This window comes from Neomonachus schauinslandi, chromosome 13 (genome assembly GCF_002201575.2).
Source record: "Neomonachus schauinslandi chromosome 13, ASM220157v2, whole genome shotgun sequence".
NCBI lineage: Eukaryota > Metazoa > Chordata > Mammalia > Carnivora > Phocidae > Neomonachus > Neomonachus schauinslandi.
In genome coordinates this window covers 57,720,599-57,743,993 of record NC_058415.1, presented here as the reverse complement: position 1 = coordinate 57,743,993, position 23,395 = coordinate 57,720,599, and the positions used below count along the sequence as shown (strand labels likewise).

The window sequence follows — 23,395 nt, the reverse complement described above, 5'->3', positions numbered from 1 at the left end:
GAATTACAAATAGGTTGATATGGCAGAAATGAGAACATACAATGCAGAAAGTGGTGATAAAGCTGGAGAGGTAGGTAGCACCCAGGTAGAAAAGCTACAATGAGTCATTAAAGGATTTTAAACTGGCAAATGACATGATCTGATTTGTATTTGGAAAGGTCATTCTCTGTGGTATGGATAAAGGATTGGAAAGAAGCAGAGTCAGAGGCAGGGAGACCAAAGAGGCAGACGTTGCCATAATCTAGACAAGAAATGATGAAAGCAGTGGGACTGGGGATGAATAGTAAGGGACAGATTTGAAGACATTACTAAGATAGAGTATATGTAACTTGGTAAAGAATGGACTGGATAAGAAGGAAAGGGAGGAGTCCAGAAAGACTTCCAGGTTTCTGGTTTGAGCTAGTGGGTGGTGATGCTGTTCAGGAAAGAAGAAAACCAGGCAGAGAAGCAGATATGCTTTCATTTGTTCATTCATTCAACAGACATTTACTAAAGTCCTATTATATGCTGTGAATAGACAAGTATATCAATGGAATCAAGTATATTCCAATGCCTTGTGATTAAGTGTCACTGAGAGAGTTATGCACAGGGAAGCAAGTAAATAAATAGGACAGGTATATAAGTCACACTGAGGAATTAGGGGAAGCTCTTGGAAGAGACTGCCTAATCTGATCTTTCAAAAAAAAAAAAAATCGAGGGGAAATTCACATAAATACAATTCACCATTTTAAAGTATACAATTCAGTGGCATTTAGTACATTCATAATGTTTTTCAAGCATCACCTCTATCTAGTTCCAACTATTCTGAATTTTGAAGGGTGCCTAGGAGTTTGCTAGATGTAGAAAGGGGTGAGGGAAAACACTGTAGGATATAAGAGGGAAAACATTGTAGGATATAAACATAACATGTTTGATGACATGAAGACCAGAAGTGGCATGGCTGGAGTGAATACAGATAGGGCAGTAGTGGAAGGCAAGGCTAGAGAGGGTCCAATAATAAGATGTCCAAATTTTAAGTTTATACAGAAGGCATGGAAAGCCACTAAAGAGTGCAAAGCTGGGGTTTGACATGATCAATTCTGCTATTTACAAAGATTACTCTGGAAGTAGTATTGGTGATGCTTTAGATAGGGGAAAACGAGGAACGTGAGTTGGGAGATTTTATGCAGTAATTCAGATGAGAAATGATCAAAGTCTGAACAAGAGTAGTAATAATGGAGGGAACCAAAAACAAGAAATAATAAAGAGGGGCGCCTGGGTGGCTCAGTCGTTGAGCGTCTCCCTTCGGCTCAGGTCATGATCCCAGGTCCTGGGATCGAGTCCCGCATCGGGCTCCCTGCTCTGCGGGAAGCCTGCTTCTCCCTCTCCCACTCCCCCTGCTTGTGTTCCTGCTCTCACTATCTTTCTCTCTGTCAAATTAATAAATAAAATCTTTAAAAAAATAATAATAATAAAGAGGCAGAGTTTACATTACTTGATGACCTACTAGACATCAAACTAGAGGAAGAGTATAGGATGATTTCCATCACTGCCTTGGGTGACTGGGATGATGGTGACAGCATCCTGTGTGAAGTTTTGGGGGGAAATGATTAATACAGGTTGGTGGATTGAGTATGAATTTCCTAGGATTGAACTAAATGAAGGATTTCAAAATCAGTTTAATAAATGGATCTGGTTCTAAGAAAGATCTAAGAGAGTTTAGAATCTTCTTTCTGTTGGTAAATGAAGTCGTGCATTTGGATGAAGTCACTCAGGAAAATCATACTAAGAAAGATAAGTAGAGAACCTAGTACTAATCTTTGGGAACCAATATTTAAGGTGTGTAAAGGGGATAAAGCTATATGGTTAAAGGACGTGGTCATACTGAGGCCAAGATAGAGTTTAGCAACAAAGGGCAGAAAAGTGCAATGGAGCTGAAGAAGAAGAGAAAGAGGGTGGGGAGGGCAGTGGGGATCTGTGGGCCAACGATACTGCTTGGACGTTATTGTCACTGGGATCCAACAGATCATACACATCTCTCCACTCCAAAATAAGCAATTTATTACTCCATAAACTTCTCAAAAACAACTTCCCGAGTACATACAATTTCTTCTCAAAGTAATTTTATGGAATGAAGACAAATGTTCATCAATTGTGGCTTATACCCCCTCAAGAAAAGATTTTTAAACATCCCCGGCAGTCTCCCTCTCCCAGTTCTGAAGCCTGAAAAGGTGTCAGTTCTTGGGTAAAAGGGGTCAACGAGAGGGGAAGAAGGCAAAATCTTGAGCTGTCTTATCAAGGCAGGAACCAGCTCTCTTTTTTTTTTGTTCCAGAAACTCTCCTTCAGCTTTTTATGACCAATTTTTCATAGCTGCCTCCTTCTTTTGAGACACAGGGCCAGCAAAAGACTTACCCTGAATCCCCCAGATAAACCTGAGAAGGGTGTCTGGGTGGGATATGTTTGTGTGGGGCCCTGGCAAGGTTTATGGTTGCTCTGGGTGTGGGAAATAGGGCCCAAAGTAAGATTCTTAGGTCATATATTTTTTTTTCTCTTTCCCACATTGCCCCTCTTCACTCACCACTTCCATATTTGCTTGTCTGGATTAAAACTTGGAAGGGTTGGTGGAAGGGAGGCCTGACGTCACTTTTTCTTGAAATGCTGCAACTCTGACAGATATCTGGAGGCTCTTTCTTTACCTTTCCTTGCCTTACCTGGGCACAACCTTCTAGGGAACGAAGAGGCTGAGCCCCTGGAGTGATCGCAGAAGGGCAGGTTTATGTTAGTTTCCCCGGGGCTCTAAATCCATCCTTATTCAGTTGTGTAATACAAGGGAGGAAGAGCAATGACTGATTCCTTTGGGGTTTCCCTAAGGGCCTCTACTTTTTAAAAGGAAAGCTGTTTTTCTTGAATACCCTGTCCTTCATTGTTTTTCCTGAAGTGATGAGGGCCCCAAAGCCCTGTTTGTGGGAGAATGCATAGGCAGAACGACGAGCACTTGTGTGTTTCAGTTTGGTCCGGGTAGGGGGTGGCAGTGGAGGTCTTGTGCAAAGATGAATTCTGTCCATAATCTATAGTCAGAGCATGGAGGACAGGGTTTTTATCCACAGAGGCAAAGGCAAAGAGGGCCATGAATTATATCTGGGTAGATTCCTTGTTCCACTCACCTTGTCCACGTTGACAGGCCAGAATAGTGGCTTGAGAAATTGGTACCCAATCACAGGCAAAATACAGAGGACCACGCTGAGGATAATAATCAGCCACATTTGTGGCAGGTTCAGAGTGTTCCTGGCCACACCTGTAAACAATGAGGTGGGAGAGGGCGGCTGAACCAGAGCCTAGAGGAAGGGGACAGTCATCTAGAACTTAGATACCTCTCCATTCCAAAGAAGGAAATTATTGGTTTGGAGACCATTAAGTTTCCTAATAATATAAATGCAGGGGCACCTGGGTGGCTCAGGTGGTTGAGCGTCTGCCTTTGGCTCAGGTCCTGATCCCAGGGTCCTGGGATCGAGCCCCACATTGGGCTCCTGGATCAGCGGGGAGCCTGCTTCTCCCTCTCCCTTGTCTTGCCCCCTGCTTATGCTCTCTCTCTCTCTATTTCTGTGTCTCAAATGAATAAATAAAATCTTAAAAAAAAAAAATGAGGGAGAATTACAGTGAGGTCCTTTGTACCGCTAAAGTCACGGGGAATTCACATGCCTTTAAAGGCTGGGCTGGGCAGGAGAGTGTGGGTAGGTTATAGGAATCCTGGAACATTGGCCTGGACACAAAAATGGGATACAGCGTTTTGGAGGGGAAAAATGAGTGACTTGATGAGAGGTGAGAGGCAGCTACATCTATTATCTATCCTCTCTGTATTTTGTTCCCATCAAAGTAGAATGAAAGGTAGGGAAATTAATATGGGAGACAATAAGGCAGTATGCCACAGTAGAAAGGATACTAGACTGGGAACCAGGAGAGCTAGATTTTTTAATTTTAATTTTAATTTTTTTAAAGATTTTATTTATTTATTTGAGAGAGAGAGAATGAGAGAGAGCACATGAGAGAGGGGAGGGTCAGAGGGAGAAGGAGACTCCCTGCCGAGCAGGAAGCCCGATGCCGGACTCGATCCAGGGACTCCAGGATCATGACCTGAGCCGAAGGCAGTCGCTTAACCAACTGAGCCACCCAGGCGCCCTGGGAGAGCTAGATTTGAGTAATTTAATTTTTAAAAACCTTCAGTCTCTAAAATGGTGCTAATAATTCTTGCCCTTTCTACCTCATAGGATGCTTGCAAAGATTAAGTTAGATAAGAAATTTGAAAATATCTTAGAAAATCTAATAGGGTAAAATATTTCCCTAGCTACATTTTTTTTATTTATTTGAGAGAGAGAATGAGATAGAGAGAACATGAGAGGGGGGAGGGTCAGAGGTAGAAGAAGACTCCCTGCTGAGCAGGGAGCCCGATGCGGGACTCGATCCCGGGACTACAGGATCATGACCTGAGCCGAAGGCAGTCGCTTAACCAACTGAGCCACCCAGGCGCCCCTCTAGTTAGATTTTGAGTCCTTTTAGGGCAGAGACCATGTCTTATTCCTCTCTATATTCACAGAGCCTAGTACATAGTAATAACTGCTTAGTGAACATTTATTAAACAAATGTACTTGGTTCACACTTCCAACCCTATCCCCACCTCCTTGCCACACACTGGGTGGGCATAGCCTTACCTAGGAATTGGAAGACGTTGGGGAACGTTAGGCACAAGCCATCACTGTACAGGAAGATTAAGATGCAAAAGTAGAAACCCAGGCTACCCCAGGTGAAGATGTGGCTTATCACCGTCCAGTAGGTTGTATCCAGGGCAATCTGAAAAGCACTCTTTTATGTGCAATACTCTACAACCTCGGACGTATCAGCCACCTCCCTTCTCCAGTCCGCAGTGGAGAATGATCCCTTCCCGCTTTCCCTCCCACCTTCTTTCCCTTTCTTCCAGACAGGCTCCCCACCCAATCCTCCCCCCCACCCCCTCCCCCCGCTCCCCCAGCCACACCTGCGTTGTGACCACGCACAGCAAGGCAGTCTGAACTATCAGGGAGAAGGACTGGTAGTCGGAGATCTCTTTCCCATCACTGCGCACTGAGTTGTGAATGGTCCTCATAGGGATAAAGAACAGCACGAAGGAACTATAGATCCCACGCACTAAACACTTCACAAATTCCTTCTTGTTGAAATAGAGGTTGTGCTGGCCTGGATCATACAGCTCTGGGAAGCGTAGACTCCATGTTTCATTCACATCCTGGAAGTACCAGAGGGTAAGGAGGAAGGCTCAGGGTCTCTCCATAGAAGGTCCCATCTCCATCAGAGTAGAAGTTTCTCTCCTCACTGTATCTGCTGACAGGCTGCCTAGGAGCTTCCTCATGGATTACTTCAGAAGTAGAACCAGAGAACAGAGCAGTGACCACAGACCCTTCCTGAAGTCCTATATATACTCTAGGCAAGGGATCTAGGTAGTGGAAGAAAGCTAGGAGAAGGTCAAGGTGATGGTAAGGACCTGGAAGCAGTTAGGATAGGGGAGATGGGGGTAATTAGGGTTGGAGGTAGCTGGAAGGGAGGATGGGAGCTTGGGATGGGGGGCAGTTGGTACATGAGTCCCCAGTTTTAAGTGTTCCTTTAGTTGAATATTTTTTGTGTGTCAAAAGCCAATAAAAGGAGAGGGGGAAGCCAATGGGGACCAGCTAGTCACATGGAGGTTTCCATGTTCTGTGATGCTCTTCCCATTCCCATAGCTACCGGTGAACTCAGGTGACAGGATTCTCTGTGTGAGTGCCACTGGATCATCTTCATCTCCTAAATCTGAAACTTTGGATAACAAAGCTTGGGGCTTGTTTTTGAGAGGTTGTGGATCCCTAGAATTAGCCAGTTGAAGCTTCACAGGACACAACTCATCTCTCTTGTTGCTCTGTGGCTAGCAGCTACCTTGTGGAGAATTTTACTTCCCACCCTGATGGAGACCAGGAGCCATGATCCCATGATGTCCTCTTTCGGCTATTTTATTCCTTTTTGGAGGCTTCTTTCCCATTTATTGTCCCCAAGACTAGAGGCTGGGATAGAAGAGGAGGAGAGGTGTACTAGGATCCCCAATGCCCAGGAAATTTCTGACAGGGACAGATGATATCCCATAGGCTGACCTCCTATGACTCAAAACACTATACCCACATTCTCGTGCTCGGCATTCAGGACTCTCAACGAGGCCACCCTGCACTGGATCATTATCTCTGTACGGGTCTCTCCTTTCTTGAAGCCCCTTGCTTTACCTAGTCTTTCTCCAATAACTCTATTTCCTTTCCTTTTACCTTTTATACACACTCAATTTACTATAAAGCACAATTTCTATGTTTCTCTCTATAAAAATAAAATTGACACAGGAAAACTTGGATTTCTAAAACTGATGATTATTCCCTGTAGAGGAAGATTCTTTACTTCATCCATGATACCTCTCCAGGTGATGAGCTCCCTTCCTTGTTCTAGACATTATTCCATTTACAACTGACTTAGTAGAACTCAGGTCTTGTCCTCCCCACTCTTGGGAATACTCCTCAAGGGCCCAGGGGCTTTAGCCCTGACTAAGAGGCTTGCTGCTGGTCTTACCTGGTCAAACAGACTCAAGCCCAGGACAGGGAGGGAGGTGTAGACCAGGTTGTAGAAAGTGATAAACCAGGTATCATAAACAGTCTAGGAGAATACCAAGGAGATTTCTTAGATTCCTCTCTTTTCTAAAGTCCCAGCTCTACCTCCCAGGTTCAGGAGAGGCCCTTCTGGCCCCCACCTACCCATCACTACACTAACCTAGGGCAGGATTTGGATTTCAGAAATTTGACAGAGAAGGCTGACCCCCATCTCTATTTGGTCCTATTCTAGTTAGAACCCTGGGTCCCAGGCTGGGGCAAGGCCACATCAAGCTTGTTTGTGGCCAACCCTACAAGGTTGATTTGGACCAACCCTACCATGACCTGCACTGCTCATCCTTGCACAGAAAAGATCCAGAGTGCCTGCTAGGGAATGCTAGCTGTAGCCCTGCACTCTCAGGCGTGTAAGCCTCTGGGTTCTTTTATCTGATTTATGGCATTTAGTAGCTTCTATAACACTGGACATTTTCTAACATTGGTAAGTAGAATAGACTCAATGACCCTTTCCTAGCTGGGTGCTCCATCCTGGGGCCCACAGAGGGCTCCTTTACTAGCCACAAGGGGTCAGCAAAACACACACATATGCATACACCTCTCACAAACTAAAATGGCTTTGTTACACACTGGGGGTATATCAGTCTACTACTTTCCGCTGCACAGTCTGTTTCCCCCAGAGCCCAAGGCAACAAAAGTAGTAGGTATTTCCCAATATAATCATTCCTGAGGTTGTTTTTCTTGGGAATCTGAGAACCCTGAAAAACTTCTCATAGGAAAAGGGATTCCTCGTAGAACATCAAAATCCAGGTGCCACTTTTTCCCACTACTGTCGGGGAGATTTCATACTCAAATGTGGAATTAATTCATTAGAGCAACAACAGTGTATGTTTGGGGCAGGGAGAAGGGGTGTTGGGGTGGGGAAGTAGAAGTAAGGAAAACTGTGTCTGAAGTATGGCTACAGGTAAACACCATAGCTAGCCTGTCTGGCAAAACTCAGAGGCCCCTTGAGGCTTAGCCTGCTCCATAAAAATTGTTTTGGATGCTAAAAAAACCTCCCAGGTCCAAGCATTTCCCCATATTATTTATGTTTGGAAACTAGGTCTCCATGTCAGGTAAAAAGTGAAAATAATCTTATGGGAGAGTTTTGGAGGTAGGAGTCAAGTTCAAGTCAGAGCCAAGGCAGAAAAGTTAGGGTTTGGAAATCTAAGGTTAAATGTAAGGTTAGGAGATGGGATCAGCATGGGTGAGGACCTTTATGCTTAACCGACTGAGCAACCCAGGTGCCCCCATGTGAGGAGCTTTATGGATGGATGGCAATATGTCATACACTGGTCTCTAGAAAAGAAAAAGGGTCTGAGATGGCTGAAGTGGGGGTGAGTAAAGAAGACCCAGCTGACCAGAGTGCGGAATACCACCTGATCTCCTACCTGTGCAGAGAACCCACTGAAGAAGGCATACCAGAAATGCACCAGGGTGAAGGCAAAGTTTTTGTAAAAGAAGTAGCTGAGAAACTTGCACATGCGATTATAGGACCAGCGGCCATGGACCAAGAGTAGACGCTGAAGATAGTGGAACTGGGAGAAGGCGTAGTCACTGTTGAGCATGGCCTGCATTCCCTCCTGGCCGCTGATGCCAACCCCAATGTGGGCAGCTGCAAAGAAATCCCAGAAGCTTCTCAACCACAGAGCTTGTCTGCTGGGCTCCCAGCCTGGGAAGTGTAAAAGAAAGGCTGAGATCAGGTTGTACAAACCCCTTATTCTACATTGGGAAACACTGCCCAGCTCAAAATGGCATACACTTAGTGGAGCCTTTTCTCTTTAGTGGATTGCCCTTTTCCTTAGTGGATTGTCAGAAAACAGCTCCTTCATCTGCACTTTTTTTTGGATGCTGCCACTCTGGAATGCCTGTCATGGCTAGTACTAGAAAGCTATCCTGGATGGTCTTTGTACCTACTATAGCCATCTAGGCTCTTTCCTGCTCTCTAGATGCTGAGGTAAAAATTTCTTGTTATCTTTTGAAGCCACTTACATCAATTAAAGATGCAGGATGGATGTCAATCTAACATAATATTTAATTACCGAAGTTTATCTAAAGAGCTAAAATCCAACTGTTTAGGAGGAAATAAGTGATGTACATACTTTGTTAGTGAGAAGCAAGTTCTTCAAGAGGCCTAACATGACTTTTTCTGGATAAAACAAGGATTATACTTGATGGAAAGTAAGACCGAAGTTCCTAAATGTTTTAATTAGTCTGTTGTAGTATACGGTAAATTCATTGATCTTCTGGTATATACCTATTGCAATGCTTAATGGAATAGTTGAAACGTCTAAGGCCCTAAAAACCAGAGAAGTTCTAGAAAGTGAGGAAAAGAGCAAGAACACTTTCTACTATTAAAGCCGAGGGTAGAATGTCTGCTAGTGTTTCCTGGATGGGGAGAGAGGTTGGACTACAGGACCTCTAGATGTTGTCCATATTTCATAGAACCACAAGTTGCTGGAAGCTAACAACATTCAGCTGAAATTAAAACTAGTTTCAGCCATTTGCTTCTATTGGTCCAAAGCATTAGTAAGTTGGCTATTCTCCTCCAGCCAGGGGAGTCAGGGCAAGTTCTCATGAACACTGCCTCAGGGGAGAAGAGATCCTTACATTGTGCCTCACAGCTAATTCCCCGGTTGAGCAGTCCTGTCTTCTGCCTAACATTGCTCAGGCATACAGTCTTCAAAAAAGGAAGAGACTATGACTCTTGCCCAGGGGTTTTTTACGTAGGCTTCGATACCATCTTGGAAAGATGGTATGGTAGTTGCATGGCCTGTTCTGTGAATATATGCATATGTTCTTATTCCCATAAGAATAAGGCATATTTGTGTGTGTGTGTGTGTTAAGTGCATGAAGTTGAATTGTGTGTCTGCATAGGGACTGATGTACACAGGTGTAAATAAGTGGGAATGCAGGTATAGAGGAGCATGAATGAGGTTGTAAAACATTATAAATGTACAATACATATGATATGCAGGAGTGTGAACCAACAACACAGTGCCACCCAGGTTGGTTTTTGCCCATGGAGGAAGGAAAGGGCAAGCCTTTGGTTGGAGGTTACTGTCCCCCATCCCTCACATGCCTTTGATCATGCTGACGTCATTGGCCCCATCCCCGATGGCCAATGTCACCACCTTCTTGTACCTCTTCACCAGCTCTACCACTTGGGCCTTCTGAAGGGGTGTCATTCGGCAGCAGATTACCCCCTTGCACATGCACGCTGTTCGCAGCAGTTCCAACTCCAGGTTCCCTTCTAGAGCATAGGCCTGCAGTACCAGGACACACCCACATTTCAGGTTGCCCAAAAAGGCTCTCAGGACAGGATCTTCCTAGGCCCTTCCCCATATCCATACTCTCCTGTACTATATAGGTCAGGCAGTGGCTCCCAGGTGCTCCACTCCCAAGGGAGGCTAAGTCCCCAAGTCAGTGCTAGGCATCCTCATATCTGATCCAGCCTCCAATGGGAAACTGGTCAGCCTCTCTCACTGGGTCAAATAAGTTAACTGGGCTATAACGCCAAGTGACTTTTTAGAGGACCCGGTTCTGTTTGCTTTCCCTCTTCCCCTAACTGATAGGCCACATCAGTAGTGAAGAATTTGGATAAGGAAGGAACATGCCCTTGGCTTCTCTTTCCTCGTTATTCCTGCCTAGAGAAAGGTAGGGAGAAGTGTCTGTCAGGAAAGGGCACCAGAAGAGAGGGGGAAAAGGTGACTCATGAAATAGACAAGGGGTCTTAAAATTTCCCTGAAGCGGGCTGGACCTAGGAAAAAAATTCCTTGGGAGAAAAGAATAGAGTTGTAGCTCTGTGTTGCCCACCAGACTGTAGCCATTGATGATCAAGCCATAGTTGCCATTGGGCACCTCCTCAGGCACTCTGAAGGGCATATGGGGCTTCGTGGTGAGGTAAGTGTTTACTGGGTCTGATTCCAGTAGAGACTCAGGTTTCATCTTGACCCTTGCTGACCTGAAAGCCAAGAGTAGTAGTTAGCGTCTGACTGAAAGCCCCAGAGCTTAGGAAAGTAAAAGTGTCCCAGAATGAAAGTGGGCAAGGTAGACACAGAGCCTCTACAAAGCCCCAGCCAGCATCTCAAACTCGGCTGCCTCCTGAGAAATGCCATTGTCTCAGGTCCCTGACCGTCCACACACCACACTTCTCCAACTCCTTGAGCCCTAAAGCTTCTTCACAAAATTATCTCAAATATTTTAGGTTTTTTTGTTTTCCCCTTCTGCATTTCTTCTTTGTTCCTTCTGACAGTGTGGGGGTCATACTAAATGAAGAGCTGTGGCAGTTCTTCCATCTGTACCTGAGTTCTTGCCGAACAGTCTCATCATTCTTGCCTTCCACGATGAACATCCCATCCATTTCATCCTCAAATATGTTGCAGGCATAGGCAATGTTTACAGCAGTCTCTGCAGGGAAGGGGGAACACTGGCCACATTTTGGCTGGGACAGGGTCTTTACAAAAGTGTATACATACATAGGCACTAAGGGTGGGCGGCAGAGCCCATCTGTCCACACTGGCCATGGATGCGGTCAAAGTATGTTTTTCATGAGTCAGTGGAGACCATATTCAAACACACAGGAACGGTCAGCCTAGTACAGACTTGTGAGTTACTTATCAATAACTAGGATCATTCTGGCTTCGTCTTTCTTTTTCTTTCATTTTTTAACATGGAACACTTCACGAATTTGCATGGCATCCTTGTGCAGGGGCCATGCTAACCTTCTGCGTATCATTCCAATTTTACTATATGTGCCGCTGAAGCCCGCACCATTCTGCTGTAGCCTTCCAACAGGGCCTTCCCCTATTTCCTAAAACAACTCCACTCTGTATCCACTTCTCCAAACAGTCAGCATGTATTTCCCTGTGCCTGCTTTTATGCCAGATTTTATGGGGGACTGGGATATGTTTTGGTCATGGTCTTTTCTTTACCTCAAGAACTCTGGAATTTGGACTAAATTCATACTAAGGAAAAAAAATTTACAAAAATTAAATCCTGAACCCTACTGCAAGTGGTATCAAAATTCAGAGGAGAGATTGCATAGAAAGTCATAGAAACTTTCTTGGGAGAAGACTCTGAAGGATGAGTAAGACTCGTTTAGGGGAAGGAAAAAACATTGCAAATGGGTAAACAACCCAAACAGAGGCCCTAGAGTAGGAACTGGATTGTTTGGGACACTAAAGATAACGGTCACATCAGGATGCTATATGTAGGTAGCAACAGATTATCAAGAACTCAGACAGTGGAGTCTGACTTTACCACATAAAGTGTCTGAAGGTTTCTGAGCAGAGGAATAACATATAAAAGTAGTATATTTTAGTAAGATTAAGCTGATGGTTGTAAGTAGGCTATACTGAAATCAATAAGGACAAGAGACAGCGATCAGAAGTTTTTTGCAGAAGTACAATCAACAGGGGACAAAGGTTGAACTAGGGTGGTGGCATAGTCAAGGGCATCTTCAGAAGACTTGGTGGGACATGGTGAGATATGAATCTTTGGGACAACAGAGAGGGTATAGTCAAAGGTAATTCCAAAGTTTTTAGCTTGTGGGTTCCTGGATGACAGGGGTCATGTCTGATTGAATCATCTCTGTGTCCCCACTGCCTAATATAGAATCCAGCATAAAGTATACTCTTAGAAAACTGTGTACAAGACTAGGAGTGAAGGTGTCCTGTAAGGACTTGACCTGGATTATAGGTATTTGTCAAATAAATGGCTAAGGAAAAAAGAAGATGCAAAATAAAAGAAATGGCTAAGGTGGACAGAGAAGAGGACTGGTCAAGTGAGGAGCTCCCCCTTACCTTGCTTATCTCCAGTTAAGACCCACATCTTAATTTTGGCTTTGTTCAGGGTGGTGATTGTCTCAGGTACACCATCCTGCAGCTTGTCTTCTATGGCTGTGGCCCCTAACAGCTTTGAACAGAGAGAGCAGTGAGTGAGGAACAAGGGGAATGTCACAGCATTTAGTGCTACCCAACAGCTCAATGGGCACCTCATCAGCCTCTTTAGCAAGCTGGCTCTGTCCTGACATGAGGATCCAACTGGTATAAAATTCAGCACCCTCTGCCTCTCAACAGATGCAGGTTTTCAACCACATAAATCAAATTTAGACACAGAATGTTAGGGATCAAAGAGGGAAAAGACTTGCCCAAGTCATACATGAAGCTGTGTGCCACTTCTAAACCATCTGTTTCTCAACATACTTTCACTGCTCTTTTGCTTCACAGCACACTTCCTGGCTTTCCAGTGCTGACCATAGGGATGGGCACCAGGACTCAGTCTGAGGAACTGACAGATGGACAAACAATTGGCTGATTTCTGCTAGGCCTCCAGAAGGACAGACTAGAAATACTAACCACAGAACTGATGATGGAAGGAGATGTGTGACCTTTGGAATCTCTGTTTTCCCATTTGGTATCAGCAATGTCTCTTTTAATAGCGGAGCCAGCCTGTGTCAGTCTGATCAAAAACTTTGGGGTCATTCTTAACTTCTCTTTCTCTCATATCCTATAATCTAATATATTAGCAAATTCTGTTGGCTCTACCTTTAAAAAATGTACAGAATTTGACGACTCCTCACCACTTCCACTACTTCTATCTGGTCCAAGCCATCATCATCTCTCACCGGCACTATTACAACTATCTTCTAATTTGTCTCCCTGGGTCTGTCCTTGCTCCCCTATAGTATAATCTCAACACAGCAGCCGGAGTGATTGTTTTAAAAGCCATCACATCAGGGTGCCTGGGTGGCCCAGTCGGTTGGGCGTCTGACTCTTGATTTTGGCTCAGGTCGTGATCACAGGGTCCTGGGATCGAGCCCCACATCTGGCTTTGCACTCAGAGCAGAGTCTGCTTGTCCTTCTCCCTCTGCTCCTTCCCCTACTCGCACTCTCTCTCTCTCAAATAAATAAATAATAAACAAACAAACAAGTAAGGCTTTTTTAAAAGAGCTATCATATCACTTCTTTGGTTGAATTCTTCAATGGCTTTCCATATCTCATTGTAAGTACTTATACTGGCTTATGAGGGCACTCTACTACTTCTCTGTCTCATGTCCTTTTATTCTCTCCTCCTCACTTACACTGTATCAGCCACACTAGCTGACTTGCTGTTCAACTAACAAGTTAGGCCTACTCCTGTTTCAGGGCTTCCACTCATGCCATTCCCTCTGTCTGGAAAGTTAATTCCCCAGAGATCTGTTTGGCTTGCCACCTTCTTCAGGTTTCTGCTCAGACTAAGTGAAGACTAAGTACCCTATGTAAAATAGTAACTATACTCTGCCCTCTCCAAAACATTCATGCATATGCTGGTAACTCCTTAGCTTTCTCCCTGGCTTTATTTTCTCCCATAGCACTTTCATTATCTAACATACTATATATGTTACTTTTTTGTCTGTTTTGTCTGCTGCTACATGCTCAGGGCTTAATACATGCCTGGCACATAGAAGGCACTTAATAAATATGTTGAATAAATGAGTGAATATTTCCATCAATTAGTTCTGGATTATCTAATCTGTGTATTATTCAGATCCTCATTTTTCCCAGATTACTTAGCTTCTGTGAGAGCTTTGGGATAAAATTTATAACTAGTGCATTCCCCCCCGCCCCCCATGATTTATGGATTTCAAAGATCCAGGACATCCTGAATCAGCTTGGATTCCAGTATCCTGTATCCGGAGAGCCTGAACCTATTGATTTGCTGGAAGCCACTTTCAGAGACCTTGCTCAGTCTGCTGACTGCAACCCCCAATCCTGCCCCCAGTCTGTTCCTGGCTTCCTCACACTAACCATCAAGTCTTTTTCTATCTCTTCATAGACATCTGACATTTTATCTTCCCGATTTTCCAAAGACAGGCAGGCTTCACTGTGCTTCTTGCTCCAGGCCTGGTAGAATGCATTATCCAGTTCTCGGTAGGCCACCATGAGGGTGCGGAGGCCTTCAACAGCAAAATCCTGGAAGACATGTGTGTACACTGAGTAGGCCTGGGCTGGGTGAGGGCTGAGTTTAGGAAGGGGCAGACTGACCCCACCGACCCATTTGCCTGCAAAATAGGATTTAATGATTAGTACCATGGGGCTAGTACCTAGCTTAACCACAAAACAACCATCGAGCTTTCTCAGCAAAATGTCCTAAAGGTGGGGCCAGCATAGCTGAGGACACAGTTTGAAAGTACTTCTGAAATATAGAAAGTTCTAGCTTTTACCTGTAGTTAGATAATTTGCTGTGTGACCCTGGGAAAAATTAAGGCTTCTAGATTTCTTTGTTGTAAAATTGGGATAATAATTCACTGCTTACAGAGAGGATAATGATGTCTGTAATATGAGAATGGAATACTAAAGTAAAAAGGAGTTGTTATAAAACATAATCAAAGGACTTCCCATTTTCTACAAGCATACATTCATTTTTTAAAAAAGATTTTATTTATTTATTTGATAGAGAGAGAGATAGCAAGAGCAGGAACACAAGCAGGGGGAGCAGGAGAGGGAGAAGCAGACTCCCCCGCTGAACAGGGAGCCTGACCAGGACCCTGGGATCATGACCAGAGCCGAAGGCAGACACTTAACTGACTGAGCCACCCAGGCGCCCCATATATTCATTTTATTTTCCTCTTTCCCTACCTTCCTTCAAGCAACCAACAGGCCCCTCAAAAGCACACACACTTGTATATTTGTCTACAGCTGATTGGCTCAGTTGATTAGCCACAGCCAACTGTGTTAGTGAGGCACTGCGGAAATGCTCTCTGGATGAGCTAGCATCTTTTTGCTCTGTGACCACCAGTATATCCCAACTAACCACAGTTAACTATCTTGTAAAGTATACTCTTGGTCATAAGGAGAGCTGGGTGAGAGTGTGGGTAGTTTAGGGCAGAACTCATATCCAACTGAGGGTGAGTTAGAAGATTTTATGTCCTGAGAACTGCACATGAATAAATATTCTACATGATCACTGTTATAGTGAGCTTCAAAATAATTCACTTTGGCATTATAAGAGCAAAGAGAAAAAGAATTTTATCATCCTGATATTCTGCTCTTAGCTCCCTGTGAAACTCCTCAGTGTTTGACATTAGTTGTCAGGTGAAATGAAAATAAAACAATATATGTATGGAATGCCATCTCTTAAAACTCTGTACTGTTAGCAGATGAAGCTATGAAAAGAAGCCTGAGAGACGATCTCAGAGACTTCTTTTTTTTTTTTTAAAGATTTTATTTATTTATTTGAGAGAGAGAGAATGAGAGAGAGCACATGAGAGGGGGGAGGGTCAGAGGGAGAAGCAGACTCCCTGCCGAGCAGGGAGCCCGATGCGGGACTCAATCCAGGGACCCCAGGATCACGACCTGAGCCGAAGGCAGTCGCTTAACCGACTGAGCCACCCAGGCGCCCGATCTCAGAGACTTCTTAGAAAGAAGAGATATGACAGAAACTGATCTTGCATAGGATATTAAACAAGGTTTAACACACTGACAGATTCTTAATTCATTCAACAAATAATTTAGCAGTCTGTGGTTGAAGTTATTTCTTACTTACCCCTTACTTGTGTTTTTTTCTTTTCTATTGTGGTGAGCAAATCCTGACTGCTGCTTGTTTTTATATGACCTGTTTGCTGATTCCTGTCTTAGAGGGCCCGGAGCTGTGCTTTTGTAAGAGTTTTTGAATCTTGACTCCTGAGTGTAAGTTTCACTCTTACAAGTTTATCATCTGTGGTTAACAGATTGTAGTGTAGTCAGGCTTTATTATGGGTGGCTGTTAAGGTGGGTAGCAGGACACAGGTCAAAAGATCTGAAACAATTTTATGACCCCTTTGGAGCCAGCCTGTGGAAATGCTCTCTGAGAAGATACCCTAATTCATGTGTTCTGGAAGGTTAAAAGGTAAGTTTTTCAGGGGCGCCTAGGTGGCTCAGTCGTTAAGTGTCTGTCTTTGGCTCAGGTCATGGTCCCAGGGTCCTGGGATGGAGCCCCACATCGGGCTCCCTGCTCAGCGGAAAGCCTGCTTCTCCCTCTCCCACTCCCCTTGCTTGTGTTCCCTCTCTCACTGTATCTCTCTGTCAAATAAATAAATAATATCTTAAAAAAAAAAGATAAGTTTTTCAGACTAACCCATAAAAAATACCGTGGCCTCTGGGAAACACTATAGGACATAAGAACTGTCCTGTGTGGGATACTTCACGGATTTTTTTTTGAAAACCTGAAATATAATGTATAGATCATAAAATTCACACTTTTACAGTATACAAATCAGTGGTTAAAAAAATTATACTCTTAAAGTTGTGCATCCATCACTACTAATTCCAGAACATTTTCATCACTCCCAAAGGAAACCCTGTACCCATTAGCAGTCATTCCCATTCTCTTTTCCCCTAGCCCTTGGCAACCACTAACCTACTTGTTTCTACTGATTTGCTTATTCTGGATATTTCACATAAATGAAATTATACAATATGTGGCCTTTTGTGACTGGCTTCTTTCACTTAACATAATGTTTTCAAGGCTCATCTGCATGTATCAGTATGTCATTCCTTTTTGGGACTGAATAATATTTGTTGTTTAGATATACCACACTTTATTTATCTATTCATCTATGCCATTCTTGATGGGCATTTGGGTTTTGCTACTTTTTCACTATTATAGATAATGTTGCTATAAACATTTGTGTACAAGTTTTTGTGAGGATGTATATTTTCATTTCTCTTGGGAATATACCTAGGAGTGGAATTGCTGGGTCATATGATAGCTCTACACTTAACTTTTTCAGGAACTGCCAGACTGTTTTCTAAAATGACTGCATCAGGGGGTGCCTGGGTGGCTCAATCCCTTAGACTGACTGCATCATTTTACATTTCTATCAGCAATGTATGAAGGTTACAATTTCTCTATACCTTTGCCATTACTTATTATTATCTGATCACCTAGCTATCCTGGTGGTGTGAAGTAGTATCTTGAAGTTTTGATTTGCATTTTCCTAAAAGCTAATGAAACTGAATATCTTTTCATGTGCTTATTGACTATCTGTTCTCTGACGTGATTATGTGTTAATGTGGGTCAAACCAAAATGGCTTAATAAAATAGCATTTTCTCCAACCTATTTCTTCTTTAAAATATTTTTTTCTGATCTGCCCCTCTCCCATCCCATCTTCTGTCCTATTCCCTCAACCCTTTATATATCTAGGTTTATGAGTAGAAATCCTGGGGAGCATAGATTTGGTTTTCCTTTTCAGCGCCAGAAGGCTGGATCCATTCTCTTTCAGATCCATCTCAAATCCTAGAGGGTAGAAGTAGGGTGGGTAGGCAGGGAGGAAGGTACCCCTGGGGATTCTAATCTTGTGATAACAGAGGATGGTAACATACAACAGTCTCATAAATATCCCAAGCCTGGTGCTTTCTCCTCCATACCTTCAAAGCTGCACGGTCTCATCATGGCTGGTGAAGTAGCGCCTCCCATACCAGCAGGCCCAATGCTGAAGCAAATTCTAGGTCTGACATGGGACCTCCTGAGCCAGGAATCACAGAGAGAACCATTTTGATTGTGGTAAGGCTCCCACAGACACAACCCTCATTATGCTTTTGGGATCCTTTGCCATCTAGCTTCTTGCCACAGAAGTTGGCAACGCAGTCAGTAGGAATGCCACACAATGAGGTAGTTTCTATTCTTCCATCAATTAAAGAGACACAGACACTAATATACACCCATACAGAAACACATGGACACAAAGACATATGTGTGGATCCTAATCCGTGTACAAAGACCACCCACAGCTTCCCTGCCCTGCAACCTATACACTTACATCTAAATGTTCCATGGTCACATCTCTGAGGGATCTACAGGACGGATGGAGCCGCCGACAGAGGACGGTGTCTGCACCTTTGCAGAATAACATTACTCGATCTTCAGGTGTCCTCACTAAGGATAAACAAATTGGGCAGAGTAACCATATAGGCGCATTGTTACAAGAACTTGTCTGGGCCACTGAGGGATGGCATGAGGCTGTTCCCGTGACATTTGTTTCCGATGCTCTTGGGGGCAAAGCACTCATTGAGTGGTCACAGAGGATAAATGATGCAGTTAGTAAAGGCTGGTGGAAGTGGGAGGAGACCTTATGCAACCAGTTCTTCCACGGGTTCAATCTCATCTTGGAAGACTCTGATGCGGAATCACATTTAGCTCCCCAAGTCCAAGTTCCAGACCAAGGCCCATACCTAGTAAGGACCAAGAATGAAGAATGACCTTCTTCCTCTTCAGTCTGAGGCTTAAACTAATTGAGAATAAGATAGTACGAATTTCCCTTGTCTGCCCCTATCTCTTACTCCAGGTTCAGGCTTTATGGGTTTATTCTCTGTTCTTATCTTGGCTCTGGGGGTTCAGACAAGCCACTATCCAGGAACACTAAAGAAGTATATGGTAGCAAGCTCCCAAAGAGAAAATATATAGGGTATGTGAGGGAGAAAGTAGGAATGGCTATGTATTGTATTTGAGGTACGACACCTTTGAGAAGGCATGTGAGTGGGAGAAAACATTTGTGTGTATATAAAAGAGAAAGTCAATGTGTGAATGTGTATGAAAGACAAATAAGGGGAGAGGACTGACTAAGAGGGGCACCTACCAATAACAGACATCCTCTTGCGTACATTGTTGAAGTCCAAAATAGCCAGCAGTTGGTAGACTTTGGTCTCACCCATTTCAACTACCACGATCGTCTCAGATGTGCGGGATCGGAACACAAAGCCGAAGTTCCTGGCAGCAGTGACGAGGGCACCTTCATCCGGGGACTGAGCCTGGTACATCAGCTTACCTGGCAGGAGAGAGGAGCACACAGAGATGTGCAGCTGAAGTCAACCGGGCTTATGTGAAGATAGAGCCCAAGAGGGAACATTTTTCTTCAAACTTCCTCACAAGTTTGGCTCTAAAAAGCTAGGTTGCATACGGGTCAGTTTTTTTTTTTCCTTTCCAATATTTCCAACTTATTTCACAGACCTGAGTTACTATTATAGAGGCACATGGTACAGGCAATATACACAAATGAACAAAACATAGTTCACTCTCTGATTTTGGTGGGTAAAGATGGGTCAGAGGGCTTGTTAAAAATGCAGGTTCCTGGGCCCCACTCAAACTTACTGAATCCAGAATCACAAAATACTGGAGGAGGGCTCAGGAAATTGAATTTTTAACAAATCTCCTGGGTGAGTTTCATGCAGGTTGTTCTGGGTAAACTGCTCCTATATAAGATGGGCTATACTTTTTTTTTTATTTTTAAGATTTTATTTATTTATTTGACAGAGAGAGACAGAGCAAGAGAAGGAACACAAGCAGGGGGAGTGGGAGAGGGAGAAGCAGGCTTCCCGCTGAGCAGGGAGCCCGATATGGGGCTCGATCCCGGGACCCTGGGATCATGACCCGAGTCAAAGGCAGACGCTTAACGACTGAGCCACCCAGGCATCCCAAGACTGGCTATACTTTGATGAACACTCCTATAAGATAGGACAATAAGGATAGGACATATAGAACAGGATAATAGGATTGATGATAATAAGACTGATGATTTAATAAACAATTAAAAAAATATATATATATAAATGAATATTGTCACCTTTGAAACTCTCATCCTGGGAAGCTTAATGATTCACTCTGTTGAATCAGTCTGTCAATCTTACATTACTCAAGACATTTCTGTAACTCCTCTTGAATTTTTTTTACAGCAGAGTAAAATAAAATTTATTCTTTTCCATTTTGCCATTATAAGATAATTTTAACTCATAGTTTTCAGTGTCCACTATTGAAAAAATACTTTCCTAGATTGTGAAGAAACACTTCAGAAAGTTAACAACAAAAACCTTTGAGGGGGGGCGCCTGGGTGGCTCAGTTGGTTAAGCGACTGCCTTCGGCTCAGGTCATGATCCTGGAGTCCCAGGATTGAGTCCCGCATCAGGCTCCCTGCTCAGCGGGGAGTCTGCTTCTCCCTCTGGCCCTCCCCCTCTCATGTGCTCTCTCTCTCTCTCTCTCTCAAATAAATAAATAAAATCTTTAAAAAAAAAAACAAAAAACCTTTGAGGGGTGCCTGGGTGGCTCAGTCCGTTAAGCATCTGCCTTTGGCTCAGGTCATAATCTCAGGGTGCTGGGACTGAGCCCCGCGTTGGGCTTCCTGCTCAGTGTGGCGTCTGCTTCTCCCTCTCCCTCTACCCCTCTCCCTGCTTGTGTGCCCACGCTCTCTCTCAAATAAATAAAACCTTAAAAAAAGAAAAACCTTGAATTCAATCCTCAGTTGTGACATCTATTATTTTTTTCTCATCATGAACTACTGTATTCTAATAACTGCTTGAAATTATTTTGGTCATAAAGAGAATGGAACAAAAAACTGCACTGATGAATGCAAACACTGTAGCACTGAAAAATGCATAACTCCTCTTTTACAATATCACCACAACCTGAGGTATATTTTGGATTATTTCTCTTTTGAAGGTCAATTTGATTTTTAAAAACAGTTATGCATCATCAGAGTCTTATACTTGTGAATAAGGCACATGGGACATATAATTTTAGGTCAGATTAAAGTTGTATCTATGGGACAGTAAGACTATTTTCTTGTTTCCTACCTTGTCACTTAAGGCAATAAACAAAGACAATTCCAAATATGCTTCAAATAATAGCAACTTGTTAGAATGTCAGGTCTGGAGACACCTGTGGTGGCGTAGGATCTCACGGCACCAGGAGACATGAGATTTGGGTTCTTTTTATTATTTTTATTACTATTATTATTATTATTATTTATTTATTTTTTTGTGGTGGGCAGCAAAGTAAAGTTTGTTCAGAGTAATACAAAGCTCCCGAAGAGAGAGGGGACCTGAGATGGGTTCTTATCTCTGCTTTCTTAACTATAAGATTTTAGGCAAGTCATTTAATCTCTTTTAGCTTCAGTTTCCCTTTCTATAAAACTGGGGTCATTTTTCTTGTTCTGCTTACTTAAGAGGGCTGTTGTGAAGATTGTGGGAGATGATATAAATGTAAGCAATTTGGGGTGCATGGGTGGCTCAGTCAGTTAAGTGGCAGCCTTTGGCTCAGGTTGTGATCTTGGGGTCTTGGGATGGAGCTCTGCGTCTGGCTCCCTGCTCAGCGGGGAGTCTGCTTCTCCCTCTTCCTCTGACCCTCCCCCCTCCTCATGCTCTCACTCTCTCAAATGAATAAATTTTTAAAAATCTTAAAAAAAATAAATGCGGGCGCCTGGGTGGCTCAGTTGGTTAAGCGACTGCCTTCGGCTCAGGTCATGATCCTGGAGTCCCTGGATCGAGTCCCGCATCGGGCTCCCTGCTTGGCAGGGAGTCTGCTTCTCCCTCTAACCCTCCCCCCTCTCATGCTCTCTCTATCTCATTCTCTCTCAAATGAATAAATAAAATCTTTAAAAAAAAAATAAACGCAAGCAATTTGTAAAACTGTAAAGTGATATACAAATACAAGGTGCTATTAAGGGTAGTATTATATTAAAGGTACATTAATTTTAAAGGATATGATTTATTTGGTTGCCTAAACTCTTGTTACCAAAAAAAAAAAAACCAAAACCTTCTTAATATTTTTTTAAAGTAGGGTCCATGCCTAGCGTGGAGCCCAACGTGGGGCCTGAACCCACGACCCTGAGATCAATACCAGAGCTGAGACCAAGAATCAGATGCTCAACCGACTGAGTCACCCAAATGCTCCAAAAGCCTTCTTAATTTTTAATCAGTCATTTCTCATTCATTGTTTCTAAAAGAGGTTTAAGTAAATTCATGGATGTCCCAGTCGTATTTGGTTACTAAAGAAACTAGGATATGTGGGGATACCATGAAATTGTGAAGCAACAAGAGGACAACTCAACTCATCCTTCAGGAAGTCTTGTCAGAGATAATGGGGCTGATCTTGGGGACAATTCAGATAGACTCTGCGACCAAACATTGCTGAATCTCAGTATCAGAAGCCCCCTAGATAGCATCAAGTTTGACCCCTTTCCAATGACTGAATCTTCTTTAAGACTAAGAGGTTGTCTTCTACTTGAGTATCTCCAGTGACTATCCATCACACAGGATACTTGCCCATCCATCCCACTGCTGGACAACGCTCCCTATTAGAAAGCTCTTAGATTAAGCCATTACAAATGATACCAAACCAACCCCACCTGTAGCCATCCTAGATTCTATGACATATTCTCAGTCAATGAGTCCTCGGGCCCCTCCTCACCTTCCACTTTCTCTTCTGACATCACAGTATGACACAATGAGAGTGAGAGGAAAAACAAGTGCACCCAGTGATCTCCCTTTTTCACTGCTTCCACCAAAGTCTCGTCATAAAATGAAAACTTAGGATCAGCCAGTTTGTTGTAGGAGAAGTCGACCTTTTCTGTTTCCTGGAACACATAAACCAGAACAAACTTCTCAGTGGCAGCCTGACACTTTACAGAAGGTCTATTTGGGGACAACTTCTGGAATGTGATGAGAACTCTTAGGAGGACGATGGGAAGAGAAAATCAAGATAAATGGAGGAGACTCTGGCTGGTTTCTAAGGCCTCTGTAGCTCTGGACCATCCATTCACTTGGGCCAGAAAAGATCTATCCCACAGGAGACAAGCTGAGCACTGGCTGGCAGACCCTTCTTGCCCCCTTTCTTCCCCAGCTACCCTGAATTATCAATGGCCATCTTCAGGCTCTACTCTTCCAAGTCCCAAATCCATGGTAATCAAACTTGAGGATATGAGGG

At 43.5% G+C, this 23,395-nt stretch overlaps 1 protein-coding gene and 1 non-coding gene across 2 annotated transcripts in view; both read right to left on the bottom strand.

Moving 5' to 3' along the window:
• Nucleotides 1-2,856: 2,856 nt before the first annotated feature.
• LOC110581735 (phospholipid-transporting ATPase FetA-like) overlaps nucleotides 2,857-23,395 on the bottom strand; it is a 110,543-nt gene continuing 90,004 nt past the window's right edge. The window contains exons 17-30 of the mRNA XM_021691636.2: nucleotides 22,880-23,045; nucleotides 19,278-19,466; nucleotides 18,462-18,577; nucleotides 14,469-14,633; nucleotides 12,483-12,594; nucleotides 10,983-11,088; nucleotides 10,495-10,642; nucleotides 9,761-9,944; nucleotides 8,070-8,293; nucleotides 6,608-6,691; nucleotides 5,010-5,255; nucleotides 4,687-4,825; nucleotides 3,145-3,275; nucleotides 2,857-3,048 (exon numbers count right to left, since the gene is read on the bottom strand). Of these exons, the coding sequence (XP_021547311.2) occupies nucleotides 2,857-3,048; nucleotides 3,145-3,275; nucleotides 4,687-4,825; nucleotides 5,010-5,255; nucleotides 6,608-6,691; nucleotides 8,070-8,293; nucleotides 9,761-9,944; nucleotides 10,495-10,642; nucleotides 10,983-11,088; nucleotides 12,483-12,594; nucleotides 14,469-14,633; nucleotides 18,462-18,577; nucleotides 19,278-19,466; nucleotides 22,880-23,045 (2,202 nt within the window). The remainder of the gene's footprint in view (nucleotides 3,049-3,144; nucleotides 3,276-4,686; nucleotides 4,826-5,009; nucleotides 5,256-6,607; nucleotides 6,692-8,069; nucleotides 8,294-9,760; nucleotides 9,945-10,494; nucleotides 10,643-10,982; nucleotides 11,089-12,482; nucleotides 12,595-14,468; nucleotides 14,634-18,461; nucleotides 18,578-19,277; nucleotides 19,467-22,879; nucleotides 23,046-23,395) is intronic.
• LOC123326533 lies at nucleotides 11,345-11,451 on the bottom strand. The gene has a single exon (XR_006541156.1). It is a non-coding gene; the product is annotated as a U6 spliceosomal RNA (small nuclear RNA).